Source organism: Mirounga leonina, unplaced genomic scaffold, assembly GCF_011800145.1.
Source record: "Mirounga leonina isolate KUSES-001 unplaced genomic scaffold, KU_Mleo_1.0 Mir_153, whole genome shotgun sequence".
NCBI lineage: Eukaryota > Metazoa > Chordata > Mammalia > Carnivora > Phocidae > Mirounga > Mirounga leonina.
In genome coordinates this window covers 31,693,592-31,719,813 of record NW_023270387.1, presented here as the reverse complement: position 1 = coordinate 31,719,813, position 26,222 = coordinate 31,693,592, and the positions used below count along the sequence as shown (strand labels likewise).

Here is a 26,222-nt window from a genome sequence, read left to right as displayed (position 1 = left end):
CTGCTCGAAGAGCAGTGGCCTGACTGTGCTGTGGATCATGTTTTATAGCAACCCTGAGCTGAGAGCCCACTCCTCAGCTCCATCTCTGCAGCCGGCTTCCCTGCTCCGATATCTGGGAGATCTGCCACACTCAGGCTCCCCTGGTCTTTCTGTGACCCCGAGGGTCCTGACACGACACTGTCCCGGCGAGGGTTCCACCCCCCGCTTAGCCACTGGAGAGACATCCCTCAGCAGAGCCGACTTCTAAAAGTTCCGATTTTGTGCTCCTCTTCTCTATCACTTGCCAGTAACCGGCTGATGGAGGCCCCCTCCCCCGCCATCTATCTTCCCTAATATTGCCTCAGATTCAATTCTCCGCACGTCCTACCTTCCAGAAAGTGGTCGCTTTTATGTTCAGAGAGTTGTTGCTATTCTTTTCTTCAATCTCCTATTGAGTTCGTAGGTGTTCAGAATGGTTTGATCCCTATCTAGCTGAATTCCTGGGTCCAGACGAAATTTAGGTCTCCTACTCCCCTGCCATCTTGCTCCTCCTCCCACATTATATAACTTTTAAGGACACCATGTTTTCCAAATGTCTGAAGATAGTTTCTCTCCTAGACATAAAGTATAAAAGCAAATTTTCTATTCCTAGTTTGGCTTGCCTCTAAGTTTGCCTTCCTTCTTATGTTGTAAAGAAGTTTTGATATATATTGAAAAGAGTATGATGTTTTTAAACTGGTATCTTTACTGACAACAATATGTAAATATAAATTCATAAGCAATAGTCAGCAACCTAGAATCTAATCCAATTGTAACAAGGTCCAATGCTTTCAATAACTCAGTTCTGGGTGATTGGCAAGCTTGAATAAATATTTTCAAATAACATGAAGGATGTTGACTAAACATATTTAACCTGTATTCTTCTTTCTTAAAAAGCACATTATCATATTACCATTGAATAAATTATTCTTTTCAGAACTAGGGAAATCCAATTTTAGGATTTTAAGTTCAATAGGGCCACTGGTTCTTACCAAACACCTGTTACTTCCTCTTTCCTAAAAGTCAGTCCAAACTCTAGTGGCATATCAAATAAAACCACAACAGCCACTTTTATTTCATTTCTGGTTACTTGAGAAAGTTGATGCATTGGTGAAAAATTGGGTTATATTTCAGGAGCATAGAAGGGAGAAAAAGACAAAAGTACTAATTAACTTTGAAATCCATATATTTCTGGGATGATGAATACACAGGATAATACGGTAATCCCAAATGTCAAGATCATTTTCACCGAACTTCTAAAAAATTTTAATAATGCTTTAATTTTTCACCTTCATATAAGACTCAAGGTCCACTTTTAACAAAGGTCTCAAAAAAGCCCAAATGCAAACTCAGGTATCATGTTTTTATATTTAAAAAGTGCAGTGTGAGCAGCCCAGGTATCAGGTATCAGGTCTCATTTTCATACCCTTGCTGCGCTAGTGACACTGTAGAGAAACCACCAGAAATCATCTCTTGGCTGTATACAATTAATTTTATGTTCTGTACTTGTCTTCCTCTATGTTTTTATGCTGTTTCTATTTATATTTGATTTTTGAGGTCACTCTAGGTTTGAAGTAAAATACTCAAGCTTCATATTAAAATATCACTGGGTGTTATTATAGTGTAAGTTTTAATAACCAAATTCAGGGTCACCTTTTCCCACAAGTTTTAACATTAACTGTCAAAAAGTGTCAAAAGAAAAATAACCTGTAACTCCCTAACCTTTTTAAATAAAATAAGATATTAAGTGCATTTATTGCATAATTTCTTGAAGGGTAAAACATTTCTACTATCATTGCATATTTTCGCAGTGATCCCTTTATCTTATTTATTATTACCTTGGAGGTGGTTTCAGACGTCATCAGAATTTTTTACCACTTAGCTGATTTACAGTAAAAGAGGAAAAAACCTTTTTTAATAATTTTCAGAATAGCTATTCTTCCAGACGGAAGTCTACGGATCCTAAATGCTTCTAAATCAGATGAGGGAAAGTACGTTTGCCAAGGGGAAAATGTCTTTGGTTCTGCTGAAATCATAGCCTCAGTATCTGTAAAAGGTAAGAAAATGTGGCTAACCGTGTTATAAGCATAGTTTCACGGCTTTGTCCGAAAGCGAATAAATATAATATGCATGTAAAATGTGTTTACACGTATGTGTGTGCATGCTCCTATTGATAAGATACATTGCAAACATAGAACTAACACAGCCAAATTGTCCTTTTCCATTATTTAGAAGACCATGAAGGAAAGAACACCTTGTTGGTAAAAACTTAAATATTTTGCTTTGAACAAAATATGTGAGGAGATAAAGAAAGCTTTCTGAAGTTTTACTGGATGTCTCAAAATTTAAAAGTATTCCAACAGTATAAAACTGTATCTCCTCTATCAAGGTTAATTTTAACATCAATCAGTAATATTCCTTTGTTATCACTGCAACTGGGGATCTGGGGCAGAAAGGAGTAGCAGAAGGAGGACATGAATATGTGGTGTCAGAGTGTGTATCAGATATATGGTTACCTGACCTGCTCTTTGGTGTTTTCATCAATGGAATTTTTTAAACACTCTCATTTTTTAGTGTTATAAATATTGGCACTTAAATGTTTCTGTTAGTCTTCTAGTTCTAACATGAACTAGATTTTGGCCTAGAACATTTTTTGAGACTCAATATCATTTTTTCGTACCAAGAAAATCTCATATGTTAGACAGAAAATCCCATCAATTGGCAAAGAAATATTTTTCACAACTGAACTCTATCTTCAATCAACTTTTTCCACATGGGCATGTATTATATAGTGAATCATACCTGGCTATAAAAACATAGAAATGTTAACTTTTCTTTTTCTTAGGAAATAAAATGTCTTTAAAATAGCCAGCTCTCTGATATTTTAGAATATTTTTAGAAAAGAAACAAACATTAACAGAAGGAAGGAAGATAATTTAAATGATAACTTCTTTTATAGTATACATTATGGGAATCCAACTCTATCTTCTAGTCTGTGCCTTATTGTGCTAAACAATCTTTGTTACAATGAAGCAATGCTGGACTCACAGACATTTTTTAAATAATAACAAAACATTTTTCTGTTAATCACAAGTTAAATGGGATATTTAGTTACTCAGAACATTCCATTTCTTACAAAGTTAAACTACAATATGCTGTGATTATCTGATGAAGCCAGAGTTTAGAAAGCCACAAGGAATATCTGATTTCTAGAATGTTAGTATTTACATTCCTTTTCTGGTATTGCACTTTCCTCTCTGACTGCTTAGAAAGATGTTGCATATTAAAGGATCTTATCAATGGTTAAGAATGGTTCTTTTTTCAGCCTATGCTATTGCCAAAAACAGAGATAGAATAGGAAAATTAACCTAATTTTTAATCATTTGTGTCAGTTTTCTTGAGATATCTACAATCAGGAATCTAATTAGGAAGAAAAACTAAATCAAAATCTATCTCCATCACCTCCCTACTTTATTAAAAAAATCAAATTTCAATTATTGGATCACTAGCTTAAGTAACAGCAGTATTAGCCTTTATTGGCTCTAAACACAATAACAGTGTATCTATTTTTAAAAAAATTTAATTGAATCATTAAGTAATTAAACACACACATTTTTTCCTCAAAAAATTTTTCCCTTCAAAAATTTGCCTTTTGTTCTGTATCTCAACTAAGTGATCCACAATTATCAAGAGCGATTATTTTATAATCAGCTAGTGGTGCTTTTTCTATTCATAAAAGGGTTTTGTAGACTATAAAGCAAGTGTAAGTTAGTATAGTAACAATATTATATTTTTATCTCTGTGAAAATAGTAATTTGAGGAGAGGTGCTTCCTATAACCTTTAAAGAAGTGAACTTACCTGCACTATTCTTCCTTAGATATGTTAATATTTTTTATTGTAAAAATCTTTTTACTTATACTTAATGATCCTTGAAGGTAGACAGGGAGGCTACAGCTTTTTTTTCTAATTTTCCCTCTTCAGGAATGCCAAATGCTGCTTATCATTATGTATTTTCTTGTCTTTTTTGTCCAAGTTTGCTTCTTAATAGGAATAGTAACTTTTAAATCATCAGTCCCCTACACAAGTATAGTAAAATGCCCTAGCATACAAAAAAGGTAATATTTCAATTAATAATAGTTTACTTAAAGATGTATCTAGAGCAACTGCATTGAATAGATTCTCTAAGTTTTTCTATTACTTAAAATAGAAAATACAGGGAAATACTGTGTGTTGATTATGTTAATTAATGTATTTTTATTTCTATAGAACCTACAAGAATAGAACTTACTCCTAAAAGAACAGAATTAACAGTGGGAGAAAGCATTGTCCTTAATTGCAAAGCAATTCACGATGCTAGTTTGGATGTCACTTTCTACTGGACACTAAAAGGACAGCCTATTGATTTCGAGAAAGAAGGTGGACATTTTGAAAACATCAGGGCCGTAAGTTAATACACTTTTATTTGTTGAGTACTAATAATTTTTAAAACTTACACTCAAATGTAAAACTTTCTTATCTATGAAATGCTAAGGAAAAATAGGAAAAAAAATCAATTTGGTTCAGTTACTTTCATTATTATATGTTACGTCAAATTGAAAATATTTTTTTAAAACCCAGTAAGAAATTGGAAATACTTCATTATGCAAATCTGGTTTCTTTCCACTTTTATTTACTTGATTAATATCATCAATATTTGCACATTACTTCTTAGAAGTTATATTGCTACATACTAGTGTTATTTAAAGCAGTCTTACCAGTAATTATGATTCAATAAATAAATGAAATAATCCTTCCTGTCCTACTCCTCAAGAAATAGTAATTTTGGAGATTCTTTAATTCCTCGCAGGAATTAAACATGAGTGTAGATAAAGCTTAAACATGCAACCAATAGTCAAAAATCCACACCAGCCTTAGATAAACATTCACAGGTATATTCGTTTCAAGTCCTTTTTTTGTAATATCTATGTGGCAATCAATTAAATGAAGTGGGAATCTTTTGAACCAAATCCTATAGTATAGAACACCACAGTGTTCTCAATAAAGAAGTGAAAAAAGACCTCCTTCCCGCACACTCTTGTATAACATAAAAGAGTGACATACTGACAAAGGGAGAGAGAGAAGGAGGATGGAACTAGGGTAATCGAGAGATATTTTGGCTGAAATATCCTTTTATATTGGCTAAAGAGATGAATCCAAATGTAATTTATGCCTGCAAATCCAATTTAAAATGCTTCTCTATACTTATTAATATCCATTTATTCTTCTCTAGACGCTTTGGGAAGCACTAGAAAACCACAGCTGTAGTAAGACCAAATATATATAAAGCTCAATTTAGATTGAATTTCATTTTACAGGTAATATAATACAGTGAAAAAGTCCTACACCCAAAGTCAGGAATTTTCTGGGTCAAGTCCCAGCTCAATCCCTAATCAGCTTTGTAACAAAAAGCCAGTCACGTCGCTTTCCTGGGCATTAAAACTCATAGAGAAGTGAAGTGAATGAGTTGTACCAGAAAATTTCTAAGGTCCCTTCTCACTCTAGAATTTGATAAATTTATATTAGTAGAAGAATGAAAATGAGCTATCTTTGTTGCATTTGCCAGTTTAACTAAAATTAAACATTTTTGGGGCGCCTGGGTGGCTCAGTTGGTTGGGCAACTACCTTCGGCTCAGGTCATGATCCTGGAGTCCCGGGATCGAGTCCCGCATCGGGCTCCCTGCTCGGCAGGGAGTCTGCTTCTCCCTCTGATCCTCCCCCTCTCATGCTCTCTGTCTCCCATTCTCTCTCTCAGATAAATAAATAAAAAATCTTTAAAAAAATAAATAAAATTTAAAAAATTAAACATTTTCATCTTGATTTACTTTGAAAATAATGGGAGAGACTATATATAAGAAATAATTACCAACTGCATTATTTAGATCTAACCAAATAAATTAATTTTAATTATTAATGGTTATGTTATATGTAAAATAATTAGATCATGTTAAATTAAACTCATTTTCCTCTAATTTGTGACTTTCCTTTTTCCTTTACATGGGGTTAACAATTCCTTCAAGATTGTGAACAAATAAAACAGAACCAGAAAAATGTGATACAAAAATATCACATTTGAAAACAAAAAAATATACCATCAAAAATATATCTTTTTAGGATTATCCGTAAGCATTCTTTTTGGGTGATCAGCTGTATAAATTAAAAATATGTCTAAAATGAATATTGCTTTTTTTTTCATGTAAACAGTTCCCTTCTTTATTTTAAAATACCAACAAAGAAATTAATCGTCCTGGTAAAATTATCTGAATTCTTGTTTCTGTCTCTTAAACATTACCGCTCTGGTTTGATATCATTCCTTTGTAGCAATAAATATTTTATCTTTTTCATAAGGTTGGGGGTTAATAATACCTGTTGTTTCCCTCTTTATATATATGCTATTCTTGCCCTGAAGTAGTATAAAATTGACTCCTTACTCCATGCAAACTTGTATGGTTACAAGCCATGTTAAAATTAGGCTCTGTATTATAGAAGTGATACGAAACTATTGAATAGAAGAAAAAAGTAAAGCAAATTACATACTGAGAAGTGAAAAAATATTTAGCTTTAAGGTAATTGAGCATTCATCCCTTTTAGTGTATGTAGAATAATTAATAGAAATACATATGTACTTAAAAATATTTGGAAACTTCAAAACTGCAAGGTGTAAAAGAAATCATCTTCCCTTTTCTCTCAATTACCTCAAACATTGATTGGGCCTTGTCTGTCTTCAAGGATATACACTGAAAAAAATTCCATTTTATGACGTTGAGAATGCAGACAGAAAGAAGAAAAAAACATTCTATCCCCCAAATCATATGTTTTAGAAGGAGAAATAAAAGTGTTATAAAAAAGGGAGATTTGGGAAGGCCTCTGGACTTGTGGGCTACCTTCTGTTTGAGAGGCCAACTGAAGACTCTGGAAATAAGAGGGCCAGGACAGAGCTCGGAAGGGAAGGTGTTCCATGGCCTCCTCTGAGTTTCAAAGGAGAGCCATTGAAGGGACCTGAGGGATCCTGGCTAGCCCAGCAGAGTAAAAAAAGCCAAACAGATTCAGGGACTCAAGCAGGAACAGATGTGCCTTTGGCTGTACTGACTGCTCTGGGACCTCACCCACCAGTGAGTGATTGAAGAGGGGTAAATCAGAAAAGAAAGGGGGGTATACTTTTTAACATTAACACTTCATAGTGTCAACTGAAACAACCAAATTTCTGGGGGGTGGGGAAGTACCAATGGTGTTGATATTTAGCATCTTGTAGATGACAAAATGCAGGTTAATGAAGTTCTTTACTTTCAACTCATTGTACTGGTGTTAACAGTCATTGTTTTTTAGCTAGAGCTCTAGACAAATTTTTATGTGTAGCTATCATAACACCTATATACAATGCTACATACACTTTTGTTTTAAATAAAATAGCTTTCAGACTGCATTACAAGAGAGTGAGTAAACATATAACACATCCAGTTAAAAAAAAATAATAGCTATCGCTTTGAATTTTAAATTAAAACATCTATAATGAAAATGTTTCTATTTCCCTTGCCCCTTTTACTTACTCCATGTTCTACAAATCCAAGAATTTGACTGATTTGAAGTGAATCCAAATTACTAAAGCCACTGTTAAAAGGGTCCAAGCAATCCATTAGTACATATATAAACATTTAATCCAATTCATCCGTCACTTTTTTGGCAATGATAGGAATTAACTAAATGTGGCAAATTAGTGAGGCTATTCTTAAGATTTTAATTTCAGTTCAGCTTTACAAGCTAAGTGCTGTGGAGGATCAAAGTAAAAGACACAGAGAACCTTGTGCATATGGCTGGCAGGAAGAGTTGGAATTTGAACCTGACCTAAATAGGTGGGATTCTGCCAGATGGCGAGGAGAATAAATGTATCTCAGACAGAGAGAGTAGGTAAAGCAAAGACAGACAGGCAAAAAAGTTTAGAGCATGTTTCAGGAGCAGTGAGGAACCACTGGCCCTGACGGCACTGTGAGGGCACATACTACACAGTAAGTCGATATTTTTTTAATAAATTTTTTAAAAAGCAGCAGAGACCTTATTATAAAAGGCACTGATTTTCAAGCCATGGAATTGGAGTTGTGTTTGGAAAGTAGCAGGGACTCATGTGATTCAGATTTTTTTTTTTTTTTTTTAAGATTTTATTTATTTATTTGACAGAGAGAGAGACAGCTAGAGAGGGAACACAAGCAGGGGGAGTGGGAGAGGGAGAAGCAGGCTTCCCGCCGAGCAGGGAGCCTGATGCGGGGCTCGATCCCAGGATCCCGGAATCATGACCTGAGCCGAAGGCAGGCGCTTAACGACTGAGCCACCCAGGCGCCCCCAGATTTGTTTTTTTAAGAAGACAATTCAGACAGCTCTGGGGAGCAGGAATTATACAGCTTGTGGATTTTATATTCATTCTGGTTAAGCAATGAGGAGTTGACCATTACCAGCGTTGGCCTTAAATAACCATCCTATTATCAAATAAGGCATTTGCAATTGTGTTTTGACATAATGGCTTATGTTGGCCAGAGGTCTACAGGAACCTCTTAATACTCTCAGGATGTCTGGACAGCACCTGAGCATGGCCAGGTAGCCCCAAAGCTGCAGTCGCAGTCTTAATGGAGAACTGTAATGACCAACTGTTTTTCATAGACTTGAAATTCCTAATTGTTCATTAGAGATGTAAGCTTTTTTCTAATCTTTATAATGTGTAAAGAACAGTTGCACTGAATATATGGCAACCTGCAATTTTCTGTTTTTTGGAAGAGAAAAACTCAAACATTTGTAATCAGGATGGTCTGCTAAAGAAGAATTGCCCTTTCCATTGTGAATTCTCTCAACATGCTAAGTTGTAACTAAATGGACAACCAAATAAAAGTGCATTATTTGAATGGTCCTTCATATTTACCCAATTCTCTGGTTGTAACAATATAACCGGAAGGCATAGTAGGGATATTCGACCCCATTTTTTTTAATGAGAACACTAAAACATAAGACTTTTCCAGGCCACATGAATACTAAATTAGGGTGATAAGATTAAATACAGTGTGATTTTTGGAACTGCATTATTTATTGGTTCTTCTTTATAAAGCTTACCTTTTCCATATTCATTGATCATATGTGTTCATCCCTTGTCTATAAACTGTGGGAAATAAAAATAAAAGGATGATTTGGTTCTAGTCTTTAAGAAATATAAAGATAACATAGAATATTAAGTAATTCAAGAAAAATATGACTATAAAGAAGCAATTACTATTTTTTTCATTACAGCCAAATATTCTTAGAAGCCAGAAAAGAAACAGATTAATGTGAATTTTTATCACTGGAGGGAAACAAGTAAAGGAATTAATTGAGCACTTACTATATGCCAAGTACTCAGCTAAAAAAAAATATATATATATATAATACATATATATTATACACGCACACACACACAATAGCTTATCAATTCCTCATAACAATTATATGAAGTAATATTATTTGAGGAGAAGGTGCTACCTGACTTATATCTCATAAGGATAGGAAAAGAAAAAAGAGAAAGGCAACTTTAGATGGGAAAAGATACTGTATCTCAGGGCTGTGAGGGATATTGGAGATTATAGAGTTTGCCCTAAGGTGATACTCCATCAGTATATTGGTGTCTGATGGAACATTTTTAGTGATGAGTAACTCACTCCTATGAAATAGTCCACTCCATTACCAACCAGATCTGATGTCAGAGCATTGGGAAATAGAAGGAACTATGATAATCTGTATACCAAGCATAGGAATCATTAAGGAACATACCTGGTTCATATCCATGGTGTTTGTGGAATATTTGATACATAAAAAGGGACTAGAATACAAATTCTTCAATGTCGTAAGGATTTTACACTAGCTGAATAGTTCTAGCCTATGTCAATCTTCCTATTATGGTTACTTCTGTTCCTAGCTTATCTTCTTAGTAATTAACATCTATTTCCTAAGCATTGTAAAATCTCAGAATGGAAGACAGTAAGTGTTCAATGGGTTCCATTCTCTTTCCTGATGGATCAATGTTAATGTTGTAAAAATGAATGAAATCATCAGACATATTGCCAAGGTTTGCTAAGGCACAAAGTTCTGAGGACCTCTCAAGCACGGGCTGCATCCTCTTCTTCCTCATATTAGCAGGTATAAATCATGGAGGCCTTTGTAACTAATCAGATAATGTATGAAAGGACAGAGGATCAGTAACTCTATCAAAGGCACACATTTTCTTTCACTCATTCTACTCACTAGTAATATTTGTACTTTAAAGTAGTATGTCCTCCTGGACTCTGAACCCTGCCTTCTCCCTGCCTGACAAAGGGCTTGTCCTTCCTCATCACTTGATTACTTGCCTGCTGGATCTTTGTGTTGCTGTGAATCCCAGAATCCTGGTAATCCACCAGCTTTCTGTTCTCGGCTGTAAACTTTTGACTGGCACATATTTGCTTTATAACCTCTTTCCTAATCTTTCATCTAACTTAACAAAAGAAGTCACTTTGTCATTTTAATAGGACAGAATAATCACCAATCAAATCTTGGTCTCTAAGAAGGAGAGAGATTATCCTCAAAGGCCTTAGAATTTTCAGACCATTCTAGGAAAATGTGCCACATCCATTCTCCCTACTTGTCTGTGTTAGAGAAAAATTCCTGCACCTGCTCACTATCTTCTCAAAGTAGTAGTAGTTCCCATAACAAAAAAGAATGCCCATTGTTTTTAGTATGTGTATATGTTTCATGTAGTCCTATGAACACGAACAAAGTATGCCATTAAAATCTATTATTCTATAATGCTTATATATTCATGAAACAAGCTAAACTGTGGGATCCCTAAAAGCAGAAGCTAATATGCTATTTTATTTTTCATTACTTTGCACTATGGATGTCCACAGAATAACTGCTTGGTCAACATTTGCTGAATGAAAAAATAATTTGATGTAAAGCATTTTCTAAGCTTAGCCAACTATTGCATTATTTCAGAAATTTTTGATATAGTTAAGTACTGCATAAAATGCTGTTAAATCCTGCTATTATAACAGAATAATTTCTTTGCTTTTTCATTTTTGACACAAAATTGGATGTTCACTTGAGCAAAATTTGGAATGGAATGAAAGGTGACCTCTAAGACAACTGATTATTGGAAGACCCTTCCCTAGTCCCTGGGAATGTCATCTGAGTAATCTGTGGGTCATAATACCACCAGGATCGCAGCTGAGTGGTAACACCATGTTGATGATCCACCTCCTTTTACTCTGATTGGTAGGTTGTCCCACGAAGCAAAATTTGAAGTGAGCCTCCTCATAGTTGGTCAAATGTAGCAAAATCAGGTAATGCTTCCATTATTACATATAAAAAGACAGCTGTAGCCATCCAAATCACAGGCCTCACTTTTTTCATTTAAATATAGTCCACAAAAACAAACTTTCTGGGTGTGGTATTATGGTGAAAATACAGAGCTTTTTTGTTCATTTAAAGGTCCATTTTTGACAGCTCTTTTATCTTTATGATACATTTACATAGCATATGGGTGATATGAAAAGTTACTAGTTTCTCTTCAGTGTTTTTTAGTGAACAACTACAAGTTTACTTTTTTATTATTGTTTTTCTGAGAGAGAGTGAAAAGAAAAATAAAGCTTCTTGATAGAGAAAGGCAATTTTAGTGTAGGCCATGCCAGGAAAAATCTGATCAAAAGCCTATGTTCTGTGATCTCTGAGGGGATAAAATACCACACTTTCTAGAGATTCTCATCAGAGCCAGTTGGATGTTTCAAGTTATTGGATTGGGAAAGGGGGGAATGAGAAATAGAAATCACTCCTTACCTCTTAATAGAATTCGCTTTCCTGGATTGTAACTCCATAAACTAAATATGCTATTAGCTCATTAAGAAGTGCTTACCTGAGGAAATAAACAGATAAACAAACAAACAAAGAAGTGCTTACCTGTCTAGGACTCCATAATTTTTTCCTTTTGGAAGTTTTGTTTTTGTCCAAAATTATTTTTCCATCCCATGCATGTATTAGACTGTATTTTTATAATACTATATTCTCCTTGGGTTGTTTTTTTTTTAATCCAACCAAAGGAAGAATTTAATCTGGAATAAAGTGCCTGTTTCTTTGGAAATGCAATCATTGGTAGACCCCAATAGGTTTTTGAACTATGTCATTTATTCAGTGATGTTTATTAAAATAAATTTTCACCTAATTCTAAACCATTTTCAATAATGAATTACTTAGACTTACTAGTTTTTACAAACTTCTGATATAAATTTTCACACAAAATAACACTCCAAGTATTTGGAGTTTCATTTCAGAATTTCCATTGTATCTATTCATTATTACTCTAAATTTCTATCAATTGTCCTGCAACTGTACATTGATGAGTAATCAATGGATCTTGACTCTGGAACTACTTCCCTGTCCCAATCTAATAAAGTCTTATTTTTATAAGACAACAAATATCTTTATAAATTATCTATGTACTAAACAGCTTAAAATAAATATGTAAACAAAAGTCTCTTTAAATCATAAAACTGTAGTTTTCCAGGTGTATGAAATGAGTACCTAAATTATCATCAAAGCCTAATACTCCTTTTCTCAATACTCCAGTTTTGCACACAATGTTTGCTTTTATTTATTTTTTAAGAGGATGCTATTCAAATCTCAACAATTTTTTAAAATACCTCTGTCTTCCTCTTGTTTTCTTGTATTTCTCTCTCTTTCATATTTATATTGATTTGTGGGCCTGCTCAAATGAATTGTATTAGGAAGGACAACTAATTGTGTCCATTTTAACTGGGGATACCTTGGGCCACTGGGGCAGATACCATGGTGTATTGCCCAAATTCTCCTTTCAAAATTGAGGTACACCTTTCCTAAGCCATTGAAACTATCGGTGGTTGCTAACTCTCACCAGAGTCCCTCTCTGGGAATTGCCCTCAGCCAAAAAGAGATATCTGACCCAAGTTATGACCCAACTCTCCATTCCATGCCCAAGTGTAGGGATGATGAACGCTTAGGGATGATTATAAAGGATAAACTGAAACCTTTGCTATGAATGCATTATAGTTAAACACCCCCTCTGCTCAATTCTAGTTTCTTCATTTTTTCCACAAATGTTGATCCCAAAGTCATTCCTTAATGGAGTCTTCATCTCAGAGACTGTTTCTCTGAAACCCTGACCCGAGACAGCCACAATGGCAAATGCCACCACTAAGAAAGCACTGGAAACAGAGATGAGTAATAATAAAAATAATTATAATAGCTCTCATCCACTGGATGCCTACAGGATAACTGGCAACATGCTAAATTTTTCAAATGTTATTTCATTTACTTCTCACAAATACCCTATGATGTAAGACTTGGTTTTGTTTTTATTTGTGGTTTTGTTTTTCACAAAAGAAGAAAAGGGAAATAATATTTTAAATTTCCTACTTTCTCAGTAAGGTTAGTGTTAAATTATAGTAAATATCCTTCATTATATTTAAAATTTGTGGGTCAATTATTCTCACTGCTGGGAAGATTTGCATATATTAATCTTAAAATCACTCACTCCTATAAGGTTTATACTATGATTATGTGGTTACATTTATACGATGCAAGTTTTTTTTCCCTAATATTTATAAACTTTACTATCGTGAGCCATCTCCTGTCACTTTGCCAAAAATATGTTTCTGTTATGTATATTTTTAAAGGCAAGCCTGCAAATCAGACTCTTTAATGTTTACTTAATCATTTCAGAATAAAATTGAAGCAGTTTCATTATCCAATTAAGACCTAGGCTAAAATATATAAATTAACTTTTACATCATGAAGAGAATTTTTACCCTTCCTCTTTTATATGTATTATTTCATTCAATTCATACAACAACATTGTGAGTCAGGCAAGTAATATATAAGTAAAGCGCTGAGCCCCAGGAAAGAAGAGCGATGAGGGGCCTCACTGCTGAGGTTCTGGGCAACACAGGCACATTTATGACACGGCCACCGTTACCATTTAAGCTTCTTTGAGCTTAAAACTTCATTGCCGTGAATGCTGTTCCAAATATGGTTTGATGTTTCAAAACAAAGATACGAAGAATGAAAACTATCTGTAACTCTTGACTATCATTTTGAAAATTGAGGACATAAAGAGATTGTTTCTTCTCTATAGTTTTACCTCTTTAGCTGGGCAGCTTAGCCTATTTTTACCTTACTATTTGATCACTATTAAAACATTAAAATCATATGTTCTGTAAGATCAAATCACCAAATTGTTAAAAAAAATCCTCTCACAGAAGTTACTGAGAATGAATTGAAAAACAGCTTAAAATATCCTCCCATACTTGCCTCTTCAAATGTTCTTTGGGTGTGTTTTCCCATTAATTAAAGCTCACTCTTCTGGCTGTTGTAATTGTATCATTTTACAGTGTATGAACCCGATTTTATCAACTTCTCCTTTTAGTTTTTGAACGTTCTCTTAAAATGGATATGAGATGCATTATGTTACATTGTTTTTACTGCTGAAGATGAGGCAAAGAATGTAAAGTTTCAAAGGTCACAACCATTCTTCTGAAGAAATTATCTTAGAGAATAAATAAATATTTGTAGAGTTGCTAAAGGAACCAACAAAGGTAGGAGTAGATGAACTAAAAACCAGCCAGTGAGAGTAGGTCGCTTAGAAACAAGTGTCAACAATACTATCTAAATCTAAATCTTTTTTATTATTGTTAACCAAGGAAAGTTTCTAACTTCTATTAAAGTTATAAAGAACGCCAGTTATCAATAGTTTATTCATTTTGCTTCACATGAAAATTTAAATATTTTTGATACTATGCTAAAAGTAATTGTTTTTTTTTGTTTTGTTTTGTTTTTGGAAGTAATAACCACAGGAGTGAGTAATAAAAAAGAAATACACAATGGATTCTAGTTATCATGTTGAAGCAATACTGATATGTTTTATAAGTTTTCTGTTATTTTTAAAAACTACACTACATGTATCAGTGAATCCAGGGGATATAATTCAACCTGCAGAGGGATAAAATGCATAGTATAATAAGGCCCTTGGTATTAGCATTTTTAGCTTGTAGGAAATATATATATAAGAGAAGATTGTTCTTTTTAGTTTTTGAAAGCCTTAGTAAATAAAAGACTGTCCTTATTCTCTAATACCACATAAGGTTTAGGATTTTTATAAGCAAACATGGTTCAGTTTATATTTTGAAACACTATTGATATGTAAGTATTGTGTTTTAGACTGTGACTCCTGTATTATTTCTCAGAGTGATTTTCAAAGAGTTGGTTTTTGAGAGGCCATTATTTTCAAGACATCTTTGAAATTCTACCTTTATTTTGCAATTTCCCTTTCTGCATCTGTTTTGTATTAAATTCTAAAGCATGCCTAAGTATTATGATGTGTTTAGCTTTTAGCTTTTCAAAATCCTCTAGTTTCTTTCATGCACTATTTTTATCATATTACAATACGAAAGTGAATTTTATGAGTCTAGAATTAATAACTCCGTAGGTAGCCTCTCAAGGATGTTTCCTGTCTTGTAAAAGGAAGAAGAGGAAATTTTGGAGATAACTATTGGGCTATTACTCACTTCCTTTCTTCATCTGATATCCCTCACATAAAAGAAATGGAAAAGATCAACTTAGAGACTTTGAAAATCACAACACCTTTATCTTTAACAAAGAATTAATGACTTTATAGAGTATTTTATCAGTGTACAGCAGATGAATTCTAAATTTATCTCAGTTCCACATAGATTTATCAAGCACTTATACACCAGGCACCTGTCCAGGAACTAAGGGTTCTGTAGTAATCAATAACAAACATACTATGGGAGGTCTATGAATATAATTGAGATAGAGCACTGCTTTTGAGGAGCATAGGCTTAACAGAGAAGCAGGCATATAAACTGACTTGTGGCAAGAACAATGGAAGAAGTGTGTTTAAGGAATTCAGTCCAAGTTATACATCATCCAACCTGTGGAAACAAGACTTTCCAAACTAAATGATACCTGAGCCTAGTCTTTTTTTTTTTTTTTTTTTTTTTTAGATTTTATTTATTTATTTCAGAGAGAGAAAGAGAGAGCATGAGCAGGGAGAGGGGCAGAGGGAAAAGGAGAATCAGACTCCCCACTGAGCAGGGAGCTTAACCTAGTCTTACAGGATAATAGGAAAGTATTGCAGGAAAAGCAGAGAGAAGAAGCTGAGGGGGAGAAGACGTCGCAAGTAGGGACTGAGCATGAGAAAATATGAAAGATACTGAGGTTTTGTATACCAAATACTAATAACAGATGGTGCTCTTACAGTTAAAGCAAACCTCATATATTACTATAGAAATTTTATTTTAAAGGAAGCTGCTCATACCATCTTTGAAAGTTAAGTAAATAGTCAAGATCATTCTTGGTTCCAATTAAAGCAAGTTACTTGTTCCTAGTAAAAAAGTAAAGGTGCCAGATTTTTCCAAATTAAATCCAGGGATAAATTGTACGTTTCTTAGCATAAGTGTATGTGTTTTACATAAATTTACATGTTGCTTTAAGCTTTCTATAGAGTATATAAAAAATAAATTAACTATTGCAATGTTAAGATTCAATATTCAGGGTCATTCCTGAGAAGCAGTATATGATTTTTTAAGGAGGCTTCTTGTTATTGTAGAGGCTATTACAAAAATACAAAACAGTTAAGGAAAACAGGCTAAAACCAGAATTTCTGCTTCCATGCACATTTATTCCTTTACTAAATTATATATATATATTTTGTCTTGTTCATTTTTTATTATTATTATGTTATGTTAATCCCCATACATTACATCATCAGAGTGTTCCATGATTCATTGTCTGCGTATAACGCCCAGTGCTCCGTTCAATATGTGCCCTCTTTAATACCCATCACCAGGCTAACCCATCCCCCCACCCCCCTCCCCTCTAGAACCCTCAGTTTGTTTTTCAGAGTCCATCGTCTCTCATGATTCGTCTCCCCCTCTGATTTCCCCCCCTTCATTCTTCCCCTCCTGCTATCTTCTTCTTCTTTTTTTTTTTAACATATAATGTATTATTTGTTTCAGAGGTACAGATCTGTGTATCTATCTTGCTAACCATTTTTGAGCACCTGGTATCATGCCTCGCAGATTATTTGCTAAATATTTGTTATATTAGTTATTATATAAACAACTATAATTTTATACTCATATATAGTGAGTTTCTCATTTCCCTGCTCATCTGTTAAACTACCATACAAAAAAAAAAAAAAAGGAATACACCAATACCAGGAAAAATTTTAGTACATTTTTTCACTTTACAAAAATTTAATGGTTACTGCGATGTGTATAGCACTACGTTAGGGCAGGTAACATGGTTCAGTAAAGTGTGATCTCTCTTTTAGAACTCCTAAACAAGATAGATTTTTAAATAACTGTTTAATGTGGTAAGTGTTATAGTATTGAGACATTGTACTGTTGAGAAAAGTAAACTGTGGAAGGGAAATTTGAATTATTAACCAAGTATGTCATTGGCAGAAAGATTTAATGTTCAACTGAATTTATTACTAAGTACATTATTAAAGGATATTCAATCAACTCATATAAGGTAAGGTAATAATCTAACTGATAATTTAGATTCAAATCAAACTTTTTATCATCATAAACCTTACATATCTGCAAAACCAAAAGAATTAACTATCTTGAAGCAGAATTACCTAAAATAATTTAGAATACATTAACGTGAAGATATAACATTGTACTAAGTAGTTCAAGGATTTCATATTAATAAGCCTAACTGAAACTATAAAATATCTTATCCTTTTTAACTGTTGATAGCCCCACAAATAAATAAAGCATACTGACAAATTTGTTTTAAAATACTTACCAAATACAGTGATAGTATTTTACACAAGCATTTCTGAAATCTGCAGTCTAATTGCCATTGTCCATCATTTAAGTAGTAAGGAATACTGAAAGACTGGATTTTCTGAAGTAAGAGACTTGTGACATACTTTGCTCACTGTCCATCACATCCGTAATGATTCTGAACAGGCTACTGCAATGTCTTTAGTGTTTAAAATAAGTTTAGCTGGTTAGCATGGAACACTACATCAAAAACTAATGATGTAATGTATGGTGATTAACATAATATAATAAAATAAAATAAGTTTAGCTAGTGTTAGAGATGCAAGCATTTCAATAAGATGTTTCTATTTGTTTTTAAGAGTACTCAGGCAAAACACATTAAAAATCACTTTTTCTTAGCTAACTTTTTTTGGGGGGAGGGGGTGCCTGGTTGCCACATGTTGTCTCATACCAAAATTCTGACTGGAATAATCCTTTGGTGTGTTTATTTTTATATTTTAGATATTGATATATAAATACCTTTAGAGAATATTTCACAGGTTAAATATCAATGAATACTTTTTGTACACATCTCCTTTTGTTTCCTGTGAATAACTATAAGAAAGTAATTAAGGAGTAGTTATCCTAAATATTTAGAGGTGAACATTAAACAAACATAGTTTGTATTAGTTATTTTTGCTGCAAAATGAATCACTCAAAGCTTAGTGACTTCAAACCATCATTTATTTAGCTCGTGATTTTATAGATTAGCAATTTGGGCTAAACTCATGGTCTCAGCAAGAATCATTCATGCATCTGCAGTCAGCTGCTAGTCAACTTTGAGGCACTAATGTTAATGGGTCAGCTGGCTACTGGCTAGGGTAACAGGGGCAAATGGGCTACATTTTTCTTGTCATCCAATAGGCTAGCCCAGGCTTGTTCACAGTTCCAAGGTCCAAGAGCAGAAGCATCATGATCCCTTAGGCCTAGGCTCAGGACTTGTTCAATATCAGTTCTGTCACATTCTATTATAAGGCCATACTGGATTCAAAGTGTAAGGAAGCAAACTCCTGCTGGGAAGAACTGCAAAATATTGCAGGCATTTTTGCAATCCACCACCATCCGTCGTCCTCTGGCCATGATTTTTTTACATTTCTTCAGCTTGCTTTCCAGGATCCACAAAAGTCTCATTCAATTACAATTCCAATTTCTGTTTTGTTGGCTTTTGCTGCAAAAAGAATTTCACAAAAATTATGACCCAATTCTATGGATCAGTAATTTGTGCTGGGCTTGGTTATTTTCTCTGCTCGTCTCACATGGCTTATATATGCATCTGCAGTCAGCTATCAGGTCAACTAGGAGTTGTCTGGGGGAAGACAGCTAGGATGTTATGTCTCTACTCTAAGTGGTCTCCCACCCTATAGCAGGCCAGCCCAGGTTATATACCACATGGTTGTTATCGGTTCCAAAATAGCAATCTCAAATGCACATGCACATTGCAAGCATCTGTTTGTTCCATGTTTGCTAATGTCTCATTGACTAATGCAAGTCACTTCATGAGGTACAGTGAGTATGGGAGGGGATTACCTAGGGGTGTGGATCCAAGAAGGCATGAAAACTTTGGGGCCATTACTGCAACAGTCTACCACACAGTCGAAACAATTATCAGGGCCAAATGATCCTTAACTTCGACTATGGTATCATTTTTAAGACAAAACTAAAAGCTAGATCATACATGTGGTATTCTGTAGGGGAAAAATGAGCATTAAGAAACATAATCATTTGCACAACACTAAAATAACATGCTGTCACTACCAACACAAAGTATATCAACACTCTATGTAGTCACTATCTGAATTAATTCTTTTTTATTGAATTAAGTTAATCCAAAGTGCTTGATCTGGCTATACAAAGTCATTTTTCTATTTTATATGGCTTGTGTTCTCTTTTTTAAAATATTAGGAATTTTAACACTTTACTTGTTAATAGAAAATTGACAATAGTTAGAAAAAAAGAAATTAACAGAGAAATATTAATTGTTCAATTAAAAATGAATTAATCGGCATGTCAGGAAAATAGCATATTCTGAAGATAATTATAATATTTGCTACCTTATCTATCCTAAAATAATCCATGTTAAATGTCTCCTCCAAAAATTGGTGGTAGTGACTTTTGTGCTTAGTTATATTTTGATAAGAACAAAAGCATATATATGACTAATTAATGCTGAAAAGATTATGAATATATCCAAAAAGAGGAACATACTGAATAGTCAAACCCAAAATAAATTCATAGGCTGTTTTAGCCAACATTTCCAGTTGTTGGTTGGTATCATAATTTTTACAAATTGTTGGTATCATAATTTTTGTTATCATTGATTTTGCTACAGCTTCAACTGTTGAAGAGAATGGGAATATTTATAAAACTGCTCACAATCTAGAATTAAATGAAAAGCTTATCCTATAGAGCTATAATAACTGTAGGCTAATCCAAGGAAAATAGTAAAGGTGAAAAAATTAACTAGTTCAACTTCATATCATTTTCAAGTTATATATACATTTAATAATTCTATTTCATATGAAATGTATCAATATGGAACTTCCAAAATATATTTGGACATAAATACAAAGATGACTAAGGTATATTAAGACATGCAAAACCTGACAAAGTTTATAATTAGTATAGTGCACATTAGGCAGTTTTGTTGAACTTCTAACTCAGAGGTGAAGGTTCTGTCTGTGAACATAATGGCAGAAAATTAACTTTCCATGAGGTTGATTTTTTAGCTGGTAACACCAAAGAATATCATGAATACCATCAAAGTCCTTCAGGAAATCCTCCAAGAATTTATTTAGTAATGATTATAATCTCAATATATGAAATCAATGGGACTTGAAAAATCAATTCAACTGGATGGCTTAATATACCAGAAGATAACTCAAAAATAGGTTGTGTATGGGTCTGCATAAAAATCCCATCTGCAGCCAAAATAAATTTAAAGAAATATAACTGAATATTTCTAGGTGGTTGACACATAGTACAATGTTCTTGACCAAGCCAAAAATAAAGATTAACTTTATCAGCTTGGAACACCCTAGGGACATCAAGTTCCAGTCAAATCTGAAGATCTGAAACACAGTTATAAAATGTCATCTTCCATGTGTCTAGAAATTCTTAACCAGCCATTGATGTCTCACCTAGCATCATAAGTTTTACATTTACTATGTCATCAACGTTACCCACCAGGAGTTCTTTTTTTTTTTTTAAGATTTTATTTATTTATTTATCTGAGAGAGAGCACGCACAACAGGGGAGAGGGGCAGAGAGAGAGGGACAAGCAGACTCCTCGCTGAGCAAGGAGCCCAACATGGGGCTCTATCCCAGGATGCTTGAGATCATGACCTGAGCCCAAGACAGCCACTTAATCGACTGAGCCACCCAGGTGCCCCGTACCAGCATTTCTTAATGTTAAAAGCAAGGTAATATGCCAGCATTTATGCAATTATGCTGGATTGAGCAGCATGGAGAGCAGATAATAGCAAGACAACATTGAAGCAGTTTCCCTAAGATTAACACAATATGACCTTTGCAAAGACACTTTAAAAGAATATGGAGAGCACTATATCACATGAAGATGAACATAACACAACTATAGATGCTAACATACAACCATAGTGCTAGACCAGTCTGACATTAGCAAAAGAAAATGTGAAGACTCTGTTAACAGATGCCTCAAGAAGGCATACCTAGTTAAACTTGTTAATATCCTAATATTATACTTTTTATGTTTTCCTCTATCCTACTATAATCGTAGACAAATCATATATGTACAGGAGTATTTTTATTATTTTTTAAATTGAAACATTTTAAATACTTGTTCTGCATCTCATTACTCTTATTCAAAAATGCTGAAAATTCTTCATGTTACTTTACATATCTCTAATTCATTCTTTTCAATAGGTATATTATAGTCCATGGTATGACTATACCTTAATTTAGCCATTTCCCTATTAATAAATATTAACTTTGTTTTCTGTTTTGAGACATTTATGAAGAATGGTACAGAAAACATCTCTAAACCTTTGTACCTGTGTGTATTAACAATGTCTTTTCTATGGCATAGATTTCCAGGGATGGATTGCAGGGTAAAAGAATAAATTATTTTTATTTTAAATAGTTGCTGCCAGAATTTTCACAGAAATGATAGAGTATCAAATTATGCTACTTAGTGACATCATTATATAGTAAAAGATTGCCAGATCAGGTTGGGAAAGGGTTTCAAGAGTTTTTGATGTGGGCCCAGCTTTGTTCGTACTTAGCTGTATTACATTAGATGAGTAATGTCACCTCTCGGAGTCCTCATCTTCAAAGTGAAAATGTTAGAGTCAATGACTCCTAATGTTCTACCTAATTTTAAAGTTCTGTGATTTTCAAAGACTAAAATCCAAAAAAGTCTCCAGATATGGTATCCAATAACAGTGAAATCATTTTTAAAAATTTTAATGCACACTAACCATTTTTTCAGGAGGGAACACTGATAGCTACAAAAATCACATTTTTTCTTTATTAAATATTGAATACCTACTCGATTAATGGAAGATATCTCAAAGTCGCCTGATGTTCTTAGAATTGGACAAATCTCTATGCTGAAAGAGTTCCAAATGGAAAAAAAATCTCAAATCATAATTCTTCCCTAGGGCTAAGAATATATTTATATATGTAATACCTTGATAAATAATAAAAGTTTCCTCTAAAGTTAAATAAAGATTTCCTCTAAAAGCAACAATAATCTTAGAAAATGGAACAATGTCTTTTTTTCTGGAGAAGAGATCAGCATGTCTTATTTTTTATGACCAGCATAAACACACACACACAAACACACACACAAATTCCACATATAATGAAAAATTCAAGCCCTACTAATGTGAAATCTTTGGACAAAATATATATGATATGCATATGACTATTGGTGTTGTTATCAATTCACAGATGTGCAGCTTTTAAGAGTCTTGTAAGTATTCCTTGAAATATCAGAAGCTGTATTACATAGTTAAAGAAGAGTGATAAGTAGTAGAATGTGATGATTTTTAAGATTTTGAGTGAAGTCTGATTTTTATATGTTAAATAATTGGTGAATTTTCATTCACAAAATTGCAAATCCTTGTTATTAAAAATGAGTTTTCTGTGATAAAATGTCTTGACTGGCTTTCAAAATGTCAGTTGAATTTGACAGAAAGTCCTTGACCTTGAACTTTTCATAGTTGGCTTTTGATTGACACATTTATTCAATTTGACCTTTTAACAGAACTATTCTTCTGTTTGAATCTTCATTGGAAGATTGCTGTTGGAGCTCACAATCTGAGCAATAGTTTGAATAGTCTTTTCTGACATTGATGTGTTTAAATTCGCTAAATTCTAAGTATTTTTGACGTTGATGAGAATCTTCATGACTGTGAAAGACAATGCTTAAATGGATGCTGTGATCCAAATTGCCTTCTTCTACAGTGAAGTACTTTTTCAGTAAGAAACTTGTTCCTAAACATTAGTAACTATCAAATTAGGCTAGGAGAAGAGTAGTATTTCTTCATGAAACCCATAGTCGAAATAATACAGCTACTTGTTGAAGATTGTACTTGTTAAAATACTTACTAATATTGAAATAAAATGTGAATACCTGAAAAACTTGAATTTTGAAGGAAAACTTGAAACAGCTATATATTTAACTGGCAAATTCATCTTTAGAAATTCTTATATAAAATTAATTATTCCACTTGGAATATTATTATGTTTTTGCAAAAAGTTTAGGTATAAAACTTTCTCCACTATTCTTGCTCATTTTTTCTTTCAAACTGTCAACACATTCCATAGCAATGATTCCATAATAAACCGTATTTTTTCCATATATGCAAAGAGGCATAGAAATGTGCCAGACACTGTGCTAGACACTGGGTATATTAGTGAACTGAATATCATCTTTATTTATCATCTTTATTTATAAGAATGAATTCCAACTATGGTTGATACTCACAAGATCAAAATATAGTTAAAAATGCCTTTACGGTGATATTTACTCAGTGGATACAAAGGCCTTTTCTTTTTTCAGCCCATTTATAGCTCAAGAAGATGAAATGAGAAATAAGTTTGTCTTTCAACCCAGAAAGTTCTAGGTTGGAAATACTTCCTCTAACTTCTCCCTGAGGATAGTCTTTTTTTTTTTTAATCAAGTCACTTCTCTTATACATTCCGCAGATAACTAGCCAGTCAGTCGACACTTTCAATACTCATTTTCTCTATAAATGTCCTTAATTTGATCCATAATTTCATTAGGAACCTTTTTGTATATTCCATATTACCACAGGCAAGTGTTTTGCTAATTTTTCTGCCAGTTCATAACTCAGGTACTTTTGTTCCAGCCTCTAATTACAATCTCCTCAGTGTTTTCCCAGCCTCCATTAAGTTTCTTTGGGTTCTTCCCTGTCTTGAACTGGGGGTCTGGACATTGTGGGAAAATATTCTGGTATAAACAAAGGGTCTTATACCCACACACTTGGGATCTTTACCTGAGGACATACTTTATTTGTAGCACCCTGGATTGATGTTTGCCAAGGCCATTTCTTACTTTGCTAGTCCTTTACCATTGGGTGAGACTGAAGATGAGAAGTAGTTTGGTTTTTGAATCTAGAGTCCTGGCTTCTTCAGATTTCTTCAGTATTCTGCTTCAGAAATGGGTGATTCTTTCTTTTCAGCTCATTTTTTATATAGCTAAAAGAAACATGTTGGTACTTTTAATTTTCTTCCTGAAAATATCCCCTCAAGCAAATTCAAAGTTTGCTCACTGTGAATAATGTGTTGTTCACATTATCTCCGGTGACTATGTTGCTAAACTTTTCCAGCACTGCATGAAGTTTCATCTTTTCTTCAGTATCCTATAACAGTTTCTTCACTGTTTGTCAAGTCTTTATCAATAGTCTCCTTGAGATCCTTCCAGCTATCATTAATACTGTCCTCATGGCCTCTGAAAATAACCCCAAAGCCAATGCCACATGTTTAGACTTGAGTTACAGCAGTACCCACTTCTAGGTACCAAATTATTTTATGGTTATTCATTGCCGTACAAGAAGGCACTCCAAAACTTAGTGTTACAAAATGACAACTATTTTGTGCTCCTCACAATTTTGTGGGTCAGGATATCAGGCATTTGCTGTTATTTAACAGCAAGGATGGCCTGAAACCCAAGGATGGCTTGAATCTGTTCCACAATGGCTGAGCCTTCAGCTGGGGTAGCCAAGTGGCTGGAGATGGCCTGCATAGGTCAGTAAGTACTATGTGTCTTAAGCCTCCATTCTGGCTGTTAGGTGGATTCCCAGTTATGCCAGGGCTAGAATGCCCAAGATGATTTTTTTTTGCTCACAAGTCAGGTGGCTGGGCTAGAATGGTTAAAACTTGGAATCTCTGGACTTCTCTCTTTCTTCATGAAGTCTCTCCACATAAATAGCTTAGCCTTTTTTATAGGATGACAGCATCAGGAGAGTCCGACTTTTTAAATGACAGCTGGCTTTCCCCAGAAAAAAAAATGTTCCAGGGGGCCTAGGCAGAAGTTGCAAGTCTTCTTATGATATAGCCACAGAATTTCCAAGATATCATTTCTGCCATATTCTATTAATAAAAAAGTCACTGAGACCAGTCCAGATTCAGGCTGAAATTAGACTTCACCTCTCAAGAGAACAAGTACAAAAATCTATGTGAACATCTTTAGTCTACCACAGTAAACAAGAAGCTAAGTCCTAGGCCTAATAAGTTCTTTGAGCAACATTACATGCAAAAGGTGTCACCATAAAGCACAGAAACCAATGTAGTATAAAACAGATTGTGAGAGATTTGCTACAGTATAGTATTATGGTTAGCCATAATAAAATAGAATAGGTCTCACCACTGACTCGGTGAAAATTTTAAATACGTCTTAGTGCAATGTCTTGCTGAAAGGGAAAAGGGATAACTAACGGGAAAGAAGAAACACTAGCAGGGCAGAAGTGAAGAGAATCTCAGGATACTAAATTTAATTCATAATAGAGCATTAAAGCTCCATTCCAATTATTGGCAGATATTTTACTGTACAGAGAGGTTGGGGATCAAAAGGCAGGGGTAGAATCCATGCCCCAGAAGGAGTAATAGTTAAGATCAAAAACAAATGTGTCATTAACCAATGACAGGGAGAAGAGAGAAACAGAAGCAGTAGATTAGAGCAGGTAGATCTCTTCTGGTTTAGTCTTCTAGACTCAGTATTAATCTCCCTGGCCTCCCCCAACATGCCAGAGACCCAGGATGATAAATTGCTTGAATCTAAGTGACCCAAG

General features: G+C 34.0%; 1 protein-coding gene across 1 annotated transcript in view; it reads left to right on the top strand.

Moving 5' to 3' along the window:
* The window catches only part of CNTN5 (contactin 5), a 603,313-nt gene that overhangs the window by 447,561 nt on the left and 129,530 nt on the right, over nt 1-26,222 (top strand). The window contains exons 12-13 of the mRNA XM_035009452.1: nt 1,947-2,074; nt 4,286-4,461. Of these exons, the coding sequence (XP_034865343.1) occupies nt 1,947-2,074; nt 4,286-4,461 (304 nt within the window). The remainder of the gene's footprint in view (nt 1-1,946; nt 2,075-4,285; nt 4,462-26,222) is intronic.